This window comes from Megalopta genalis, chromosome 2 (genome assembly GCF_051020955.1).
Source record: "Megalopta genalis isolate 19385.01 chromosome 2, iyMegGena1_principal, whole genome shotgun sequence".
Lineage (NCBI taxonomy): Eukaryota > Metazoa > Arthropoda > Insecta > Hymenoptera > Halictidae > Megalopta > Megalopta genalis.
In genome coordinates, this window is record NC_135014.1 from 36,696,501 (window position 1) to 36,706,786 (window position 10,286).

General features: G+C 35.5%; 1 protein-coding gene across 2 annotated transcripts; it reads right to left on the minus strand.

The window, feature by feature from the left end:
* Nucleotides 1–54: 54 nt before the first annotated feature.
* Nucleotides 55–8,076, minus strand: LOC117225448 (protein snakeskin). 2 transcript variants are annotated; one of them, XM_033479020.2, is made up of 4 exons: nt 7,921–8,076; nt 3,343–3,398; nt 2,046–2,204; nt 55–1,669 (listed from the first exon to the last, which is right to left on the minus strand). In XM_033479020.2, the coding sequence occupies exons 2-4, from the start codon at nt 3,385–3,387 to the stop codon at nt 1,481–1,483; spliced, it is 393 nt and encodes a 130-aa protein (XP_033334911.1). In that variant the 5' UTR covers nt 3,388–3,398; nt 7,921–8,076; the 3' UTR covers nt 55–1,480. The 2 variants fall into 2 exon arrangements, with proteins under 2 accessions (XP_033334911.1, XP_033334913.1); XM_033479022.2 differs by lacking the exon at nt 7,921–8,076 and adding an exon at nt 4,163–4,308.
* Between the last annotated feature and the right edge of the window lie 2,210 nt (nt 8,077–10,286).

Below are 10,286 nucleotides of genomic sequence, written 5' to 3' on the forward strand. Positions count from 1 at the left end.
TCCAGATCAGGCGGAAATGTTTTTGATTTTAAATGGGTGTTTAAGAATACAACATTGGTCTAAGCTACTTTTTATTGAAGACAAATATATATTTACAAAGTTATAGAATTTATTTTAAATAACTGCACACAGGTACATGTATTACATATTAAAATTTTCGGTGTTACATCAGGATCTATGATCCTGATGAGGGTGATATATTCGTATTTATTAAACATTGTATAAAATATATAAGTTAACAGATAAACCAGAAGAAACGTTGGATAATATCGTTATAAAAAGGTGTAACATCCATGCGTATAAAAAATGTAAGGAATCAGCTTTCTAAGTATGACTTGGTAAAAAAAACACGTTTTGCTTTCGCACGGTAGCCGTTATTGGGCGTAGAGCGCGATTGTAAATTAATTTATGCGTGGCAATAATGATTACAACTTTCACTGGCCTTAGAATTAGAGAGGGACTGCAGCTTATTCTAGTTAAACGTATCGATATTTTGGTATCATCAATGAATGTTACAATTTTGAATTATCGCTACGTTCACTCCTTCATTTGAATTCGTGGATCCGAATAGATAAAATTATTTCAACGAAACACTTTTCGTCACGAACAAATGTATTCACGAAAGTATCCGAATGCTTACGAACGAAACGTTTCAATAAATATTTTTTTTTTAATGCAATGGGATGCTTATTAGTTCAATGCTTATTATAACGCTGTAAATGTAAAATCTCATTTTACATTAGAAAATTGTGAACACAGATTAAATAAAAGCTCATCACCTCGGTGAACGGTTTCACTGGATAAAGCTTTTATTTAATCGTCGATTGTATATAAATTGACGAATTTATTATACTCCGTTTATACGCAATAAGTATCTCATAGCGAGATATAAATTGAAAATGTAACATACAAATTCACAAGGTCTTTAATGACAATTAAAACAATCATTAAACAAATTTTTGAAACTTACTCTTAAGAAGTATGTTAACCTGAAGGCGAAAAATTGCAAGCAAGTACGAATGGTCCAGTTAATATGATCATCATACCCTTTTATGGCACTTTATGGATTTTTCAGCAATGCGTGAATACTTTCATGACTTACCACTCACAACTCCATCATTCAATAAATATTTTCTGCTATAAAATATTACAGTTTCGAATATGAGAAAAATGATTATTCAACGTAAGCATGTTGTGCATATATTATTTATTTCTGTATACTGATATTCCTCTGAAAAATCTATTCTGTCGACTTTTGTTATTTTCATTTGTACTCTGTGTTTTGTTTCATAAGTTGCTCTGCAATGTTTCACGCGTGAGCTCATTACCGTTCATCGTTCTAATCGGTTTAGTACGATGCTCCCATAGAAGTGTTTAATGGAGTAATTTATTCGATCTTTGGCAGTATTTATGAATGAAAATTTCGACAGTTTCGCATCACGGAATGTGATTGTACTGTGTGTAACAAGTATCATTGGATTCAGTTTTCTCCTCGGAACGTAAGGAACGCGTCCACGAGGAACAATGCTGCTTCGATTATGCTGATCGATCCTTTGGCGAGACCTGTGTCACGGAAAGATTTGGAGTACCTCATCTGTAAGAAGTAGTCGATGTTCAATGCGCCGGTGATGATGAACAGGACACAGCCGACCACGGCGAAGAAGAGGTCCTGCGGCAAACAATTTATATGAGTCAGTTTTGCATGGTGTTAGATTTCAGTCAAGTATTGTCAATATTTGAAATCTCAGGAGCGGTTTATTTCAGCTTAAAATTATTACTGGAACATATATCTATTACAATTTAAAACTTCTGAATTCGAAAATTAACATTGAACTTGCCAAGACTGAATTTAATTAGATACTTTCGCCATTTTGATTATATCTTATGTTTGAATTAAGAAATTTAGTCGACTGTTTTCTACAAAAGGGTCTCCGTAATTTGAGCAATTTTGAACGAAAAAATGCGAATTCGGCAATTTTGTCCGGTGCGGTAGGTTTAAAGTTAAACAAATCAGTTGTAAATTAGGAAATTTTGTGCATACGTACCACACGCCGATTAACTGGCGTCCCCATTACATTGCCAGCAAATAACCCCACGAGAATGATTAAGTATCCGCCTAAGGTACCCATAGTAATCATTGCTGTGTGTTTATCGGCAGGATTGAAAGAGTGATAATCCAATCCTATAAGGATGCATACTATCAACTGAAATTTAAAAAAAAGAAATACCATGAAAATTTGAATACTCGTAAAATGTGTTATGCAGTTTCGAATGTTCAATTAATTCTATAAGAATGGTCGTTGGAAAACTGTTATGGAAAATGATATTAAGTTGATTACATCAGTCTGATTGTGAGCTGACTGCCATTAAACTCGAATGTAGGCCGATAAAAGACCTAAGCATGGACGTTGTGGTCATAAATAATACATTAACATTCTATAATTGCGTTCCAGTTAGGAAGTTTCTTCTATTCCGAGAAACACGTATTCGGTTTTGAACTGTAATTCCGTATTTTGTCATCGAGACGATTACTAACGATGGAAGATTGTATTCTAGTATTATTTCTAAGTATTCCTATTTCCTAGAATTGTGTGTCACTACTTGTTGCACATAATATTTCATTTATTCAATTTGTTATTGCGTGCAGATTTTTCAAATGTACGAAAGCCTTTCTAACAAGGCCTTTCTAACAACATTTCTATTTTCTTTTTACAATGAGTAATTTTCTTCAATTATAATTTTCATAAAGATCTGCAGTCTATTTGTCGTGGTATGGTTACAAGATTTTATAATCAAAACGAATTTATCGACAGTTTTCTTTCATTCAATTATCAATCTTTTGTAAAATACTGTGTCTTGTATAATGTTTCTGATGACAAAAAATGTTAGCCTTTCTTCGTGACTGGAAAAATTGTATATTTTATAAAAGCATTTTATTTAAATAAAATATGAAAAGAGTCAAACAAATACGGTATAATTACAGTAAGTCGCATACTTTCGCGAGAGATTTTAAATGATTATCGTGCGCTAAACGCGAGCCTAAAGGAACGTAACGGAAACGAAGACAGTGATTGTCTTCCGGTCTAACAAACGGTGTGACCACAACGAGAAGATAATCGCTCGCTTCGTAGTCTTCGGTTATTATACTAATCTCCATTCTGGGACGTTCTGAAGACATTCTCTCCCGAAAAGTGTTCCCTTTGCTTTCGCGATGTTTACTTCGTTTTGAAAGATCCGTCTGCCATCGAAGAATATTGGAATTGTATATTCAAAATATCATGGACCGTGACGTAAATGATTAAAATGATTGCTGAATGCTTAGTCACAGATAAGTTTACTTACCAGTTCCAAGAATTTGATGATGGTAAGTCTTGTGATGGAGGCCATTTTGAATTAATCTGTAACAAAGTACATAGTACAAAGAACTTTCACTGAAACTATTCTTCGGCAGGTAATCTTCATTACCATGAATCATAACATCATAAAATTGTTTAAATAAAGATAACTGTGTATCATGAACAGCAAATAAGAAGGTTGTTCATTCGATGACTCAACATAAGTTCGCGTTTATTATATTTCTTATCGTTATCTTTCTTCGTGTTCATTAATCAATTACAAATATTATCGCATCTTCGGTCAATAATTCTCAATTTGGCTCGATGGGGTGCAATTCCGAGTTACTGCTTGAACGAATGTTTTCGGTCATCATTACATTCATGCATTCTCTATTATGATCGATGAATAACTGCACATAGTGATCGTTTGACTCACGCTATTAAATGTAAATCGCTTCGCACATAATGCTTAACGTAACATCCAGTTAAAGACTTGATGCAACCTTATTATTCATTTACGCGTTTATGCACTTCTTTTAATAGACGCCTGAGACGATCAACATGCTTAACATTTAATAATATTAATGAATTATCTTTATTTCTCAATGACCTCCGCGACAGTGATAGTGCTACTCTTACATGATCGTGGACGTTATTTATGCCGTTTAACAATTCGAACGAAATAATGCTATAAGAATCGTGGAACGTGTAGCAGCGTTCGTTGTTTAATTTGCGGAATAATTAAACAATATCAGATAGTTGAAGAAATAATTTGAAGCAACAAACGGTAACGTCACAATTTATTTAGCTTCTGCAACTGTATTTACTTTTTATAAATTGTAGAATCACGATTGTTAAATTATTCCAGAATCATTCAAATTTTGTAAACGTTTGTAACGGCACATGTGAATCACAGACGTCAACAATAACAGAAACGGGCCACTGACGACGTTATATTTAGACGGTCATAGGATGACATAAGGATTATGGTATCGACGATGACAGTAACCTACAACACAGGTTTCAAAATTTGTCTCGATTTTTCCCTTGCATTTCATTGCCGAAAAACCATATCACCCAGAAAACAAGCATTAAAAGCATGCAATTTAAAAAATGTTTGACGAATAGACACGTTCAGATAAGAGTTATGTTCTCAATATCCAACCATTTCAATTTCTTCTATTGTATTATACTTCCACGGTGATTAAAATCTGTAGAAATTGATCGAGGATATACTTTATCTTGTTAAGTATCGTATAAGGAAATAGATGTAAACAAAAGGAACGGCTCGTCAAACCAAGGCTAAATTTAAACGAGCAGCTATTGTGATATTTACGCGCTGCTAAAAATCTCATTTTCCATGGAATACTTTGCGCAGTTAGGTCAGTGGAGCAGGCATCATTTGCGGCGGCCGTGCAATACCAAAGATGGACAGAATAGCTGGTAGAAATACCAATACGAGTCCAGAGCACATGTACCATCGTTAAACGCATAATATTACGCAAAAAATGTTTGCAGACTTTCGTAACAAAGAGTTAAAAATCCTGCTTGCAACGATATAATATATGTAATATAACAATATAATATTATATTATATTATTATTATATTATATATATTATATATTATTATTATTCTATATTCTATATTATATATTATTATTATTATATTATATATATTCTATATTATTATTATTATATTATATATATTATATATTCTATATTATATTATATATATTATATAACAATTGCAATGGTATTGCATACAGTTTAGAAAGCCCGACAGGGCAGACTATTTTCCATAGTCTTCGCTTCGAGCGATGGTTGAAGTAATCTCTTTGAATCCGTGTTTGCAATAATCGATATGTACGTAGAATCGCGCAAGAATAGCGACTACGTATTCTAGGAAAATAAAACCAGAAAGAGTGCACAGTTTACGACGATAAGCACGAAATCTTGTTGAAACAGCACGGTTTGCGTAGCACATGTTCTCAATAACACCTATCGTAAACCTATGGTAACTCACAGGATAGAACGACGCTGGGCCCGAAGTGTTTCGAAGCTGCACTCAATATAGAGGCCTTTGTTTAAATGAATTTCGTGGCAGAGATACGCGCGTACCTACGCGAAAGAGAATGAACGCTTATCGCACGTCCTGTCGCGAGAAACAAAAAAAATACAGTGCCCGAAAAGAAAATCGAGCGCGCGCTTTCACGTGAGAAATCATCGACTGCGACAGAAAGCCTTGACTCAACTTCGCGAACAGTTTCTCTTGACGTGACTTCTTTATTGCACATAGCGCTCGAAGGACAGATGCTTTCTTTGAAAAGTTGTCCCCGGCGCTTCGCATGACATCGTTTTTTAAAGGAACGTTGAATTAGATCATCGAGTAATTACATCGTGCGACACCACTTTCTGTTGCTTATCGCTTCGAAACATTTTACGAACCCGTAAAATGTTTCTTTCCTTTTAGTGACTTTAACCACTAATAGAACAACCGAGCCCTAAACGCGGCTAATGTACATACATTGTTCTATTAACAACGACGAGATTGGATTTATTTGAACATGAGGAATTGCAAAAAAAAATAATAAGAAACCAGTCCATTCTAGTGTTAAATATAGTAGTTCTTGTTGAATCGATTATTCTACTGAAATATCCACCGTGATTATGGTAAACGTTGTGTTACATTAATTTCGTACATGAACTCTTTAGAACATTAAAATTCTTTGTAACATTATAGAAAGTATATAATGGAAATTTTACCGATTGGACATATAATTTACATTTATTTATTTTATTTTACCGATTGGACAAGAGCACATGTTATCGCTTGACATTTACGTATGCGCGAAATTCTCGCCGTTCCGCTTAAAATAAAGATTCATAGTATACCCGATGAAATGTAATCTCCTGCGTGGCTCATTTTACTTTCAATTCAATTAGAATGTTCAATTGAAATAATTATTGTTATCACACGTTGAATGTAGTCTTAAAAGTATTATCTCACAGCAGCTCTCAGTGATATCATCGGCATTGATCGGAATTAAGAGCTTCTCGAGTAACGAAAGTGCATTTATCATGCTTGACGTCTGGATAAAATATTAACTTGAACGGAAAACAGTTACCATTGCAAAGCTCATAAGCGCGCGGCTTATGCGCGCGTTCGACGGGAACTGACGGGATAGAAAAAGTGTTTTCAAATGTGGAAAGTGGAAACCGGCATTTACGTTTCATACTAATTGCCGCGAGGGTCCGCGCTAACGTGCGAATTTTGCCACGCGTTTGAACAGTGCGACTCATTATGTGAGTCACGGATAAAAATTGACTCGCGAACGAGCTTGGTCGCGTGATTTTCCAACACGTTATTCAATTACACGTTTAAGATGATACCCCGACACCTCCTTGTCTCTAATTGTCAACCTCTTGGCCGGATAAACAACGGTGACTCGTTTCACTCGCGATTTTCTTACGTTGCGTTATATTTTTCGCCTTGATCCGTGGTTTCCCCTATCTAATCGCAGCGATAATAACTGACAAAATTAGATTTTGCTAAAATCCATGGCAGAACGTTGCAGTAAAAAAAAGGATGATATCAGAGCACAGTATTTTGTACGAAAAATTTAATCCATTTTCGATGTCTCGCAAGAATTTCATTAAATTAATATCACGACATTGTTAGAGTATCTTTTTGCAAAATGATTGCCATTATCACTTTTCTCGGTAATTTCGTTACGCCGATTTTTGTGCAAAATAAAAATTGTCTACATTAATTGCAGATTATAGGAGACATTCGCTTAATAATTTTAACGTGTTAAAAATAATGCAACAGGTTTTTAAAATTCTTTAAATGTTTTTACGATTTCGCGAAGCATTAAATCCGCGGTCGATTGTTTATTATAAATAGCGTCGATATTCTTTTCAGTAAGAACTGAATGTACAAAGACGCTTCTTCGTTTCTTTCTTTTTTTGTCATATGAAAATGCAACAGCCTTATTCCGATCGTAAGAACGTCGGCTGGTCTTCATCAACCGGCAGCGTATTGTCGAGATGGGCGGGAGCGGAACCTCGCCCTTGACATGTGCCCATACAAAAATGACCAAGGTGTTAAATAAAAGCTTCTGGCGTCCAACGTGTGACTAGCAAATTGCCGTAATCTGTGCCAATTCAACGCCCTGGAAGATTTCTATTGAAGTAATCTCTTCCACTAGCTCCAATAAAAGTTCAAAAGTGTCCTGACGAATCAGTTCAAGGCGCGCCTCAACGTCCTCGTCGGTTCTTTCTATCATAAAACGTCTACATTCCGTTTCATTCCCGACCATCCTGCGCGTTGCTGACGTTCTAACATGTGATCCGGTTTTTGTCGCGACAACTTTTTCAAACTCGAATATAAATTATATCCCATTTGTTTCTTACGCGCTTCGTCCACGAACTACACATATCCCGAGTGTTAGTCACGGATTTCGAAGCAAATGAACTTTTCGACGAGCGCGGTAGCTGGCCAAAGTATTTCCCAAGCGAAATTTCCCGAACGCGTTGCAATGACATTTCGATGGATTGGACTCGATGATCGAAAGCGAACACTTACATGTGATTGTTCGGTGGCTTTGCTGTGCCGCACGTGGACGTTCACGAGACGAAGGTTCGGCAACGACTGATGCTAAGGTCTGATCGCGTGTCGCGAAGGAGGGACGCGCAGCTCTGATTTTTACTTCACCACCGACAGAAACACGCGGCTACGCGGCTCTTTTTAAGATGATCTCACACTTGTCACGACCGAACAACTTGTAACGCAAGAGAAAATAGAATATCGACTTCGAATGCTATAGGCAGAGTGCAGCAACGTGAAAGAATGAAAATAGGATACGCGAAAAATGCGGGTGTAGATTGGTTTGCATCTTCGGCTATCAGCAGCTCCTGCGCGAATCCGATCGTTCTACGTTCTAAAAATGTTAATAATAATAATCTTATTTATCAACGGGATGAACCCTTAACGTTCGATCACTGGATTTTTTAATGTTATCGTTTATCCGAATGTTATAAGATTTTCTCAAAGGGTGGGTAAGATTCCTCGCAAAAAATGTCAGTGTACGATCCGCGCTTGGTTGATTACTTAGCGCGTAATTGCTACTTATTAACTTGGAGGGTAAAGAAACCGAAGTTGAACGTAGGTGGGTAATAGAAGAAGACTCTTTGTGATATACGAATGACGTCGTGGCAAAATATTATCCGCATCGGATTCAATTTCATTTAAAAGTGTGGACACGTCTTTATACACCTACGTTTCACGGCCTGCTACGCAGGCATGTGTGTAACCTCCATTTTACTATACTTGAGTCATCTCTGTGATACAGTGTCTCTCATATGTAAGGTCTTCTCAATAAATATCTCCATTATCTCGTGAAGTGTGCAACAGAAATAGAAAAGTATATTTTTGGGATAAAGCCGATGATGGTGCAGCAACTCGAATGTACCGCTTGAAAAGAAATACATTCGTGATCCCAGCTTTGTTATGTTCACATTTTTATATCGTACATGAAAAGAGTAAAAATTCCAAATGAAAATTGCCTGTATTAATTGCAAGACACGTATCAGTTGCATCGATATCTATTTCTTAAAAATAATTTTAACGAATTGAAAATAATGCAACAGTAGTTGAAACGTTTTACAAAATATTTTGACTCTTTTGCATTCGATCGTACTCGTTTTTATCGTAAATGCATAAAATCTGCAGTGAACTAATAACTCTATAGCTTGACAAATTTATTATTTTTCGATGTTCCCCCTCGTAAATGTTTACGTTCGTTTCCTTTGATTCTAAAAAACGATGTGAAAGATCAACAACAAATGATCCGTCCTTATGTTTTGTATCTTTTTTTCACAATTCGATCGACAGTCGCAAAAATGTTTTTTCCGTGGAAACGTTGGAGTGAGAAACACTGCATTGTTATCACGTTCATTCAGTCAATGGCAGGGCACATGTTTTCGTGAAAGGGAATACGGAGTTCTAGGGAAGAAGAAAGTCAAGCGCTCAATTATCGCAATGCGAAGTTAATTGTAATTTTATATTATCAATTAAGCGTTCCAGTTCTCGCAATTTATTGTGCAACGTACGGTTTACTTTTTGCGAACCGCTTGCCATTGAAATTCTGTAATGGTACTCTGATTCACCGCTGGTTCACGCATGTGATACGTAAAAAATGTAATCGATTAACTTGCGTGGATACACACCCATTATTTATTCTATGAATTCTGACAATGTTACATATTATTACGTCACGCCAAGAGAGTTTATGATGTCTATCCTCACACCTATTCGAAAAATAAGTTTTGGTAGCAGCTCTTTTATATCCTTTGGTGGAAATTGAAAATATATAATTAACAGTTGTTTAACGGTGTTTTCTAAACTCAATATATATGTTATAAATTACATGCGATTAAAAAGTAATTATTATTTCGATGAAATATTCGCTTGCAGGCATTTCATGAAAAAATTTCGATACAAAATGCCATTGCGTAAAACGACTCTAAATACTTGAGAAAATGCTATTGCCTCTAAATTTGAAAGAGATAAAGAAGATTGAAGACAGTGTGGAACTTTTTAAATTATATTTAATGATTTTATTTAATCAACTCCGAATACAATGCTTCCATATTTAATGATCATATGTTGAAATAAACTAAATACTATATTAAAAATTAATGAAGAATTTTACATTTGTCAAACTTTTTTCGTTGCTTTATCTTTTGCTATATCTTATGCCATTGTGGTAATCGTTTCAAATCTTGTCTAATTGTACTAAATGCGTTTTCGCGGAGTCCATAGTTGATACGGTGCATTACGTTGCTGCAACGCCCTCATGAGTGACATCATTTCGCTAATTGCACCATGACGTCCTATTGTATAGCTAGAATGCGAAACGTCGTGAACTTCTGCGGAATTTATGGCAGTAA

Coding starts and splice junctions, on each gene's coding strand:
- LOC117225448 (XM_033479020.2), bottom strand. CDS start 3,387: ATGGCCTCCATCACAAGACTTACCATCATCAAATTCTTGGAACTG. Junction 2,205..3,342: donor TCATCAAATTCTTGGAACTG/GTAAGTAAACTT, acceptor TTTAAATTTCAG/TTGATAGTATGCATCCTTAT. Junction 1,670..2,045: donor CGCCAGTTAATCGGCGTGTG/GTACGTATGCAC, acceptor TGTTTGCCGCAG/GACCTCTTCTTCGCCGTGGT.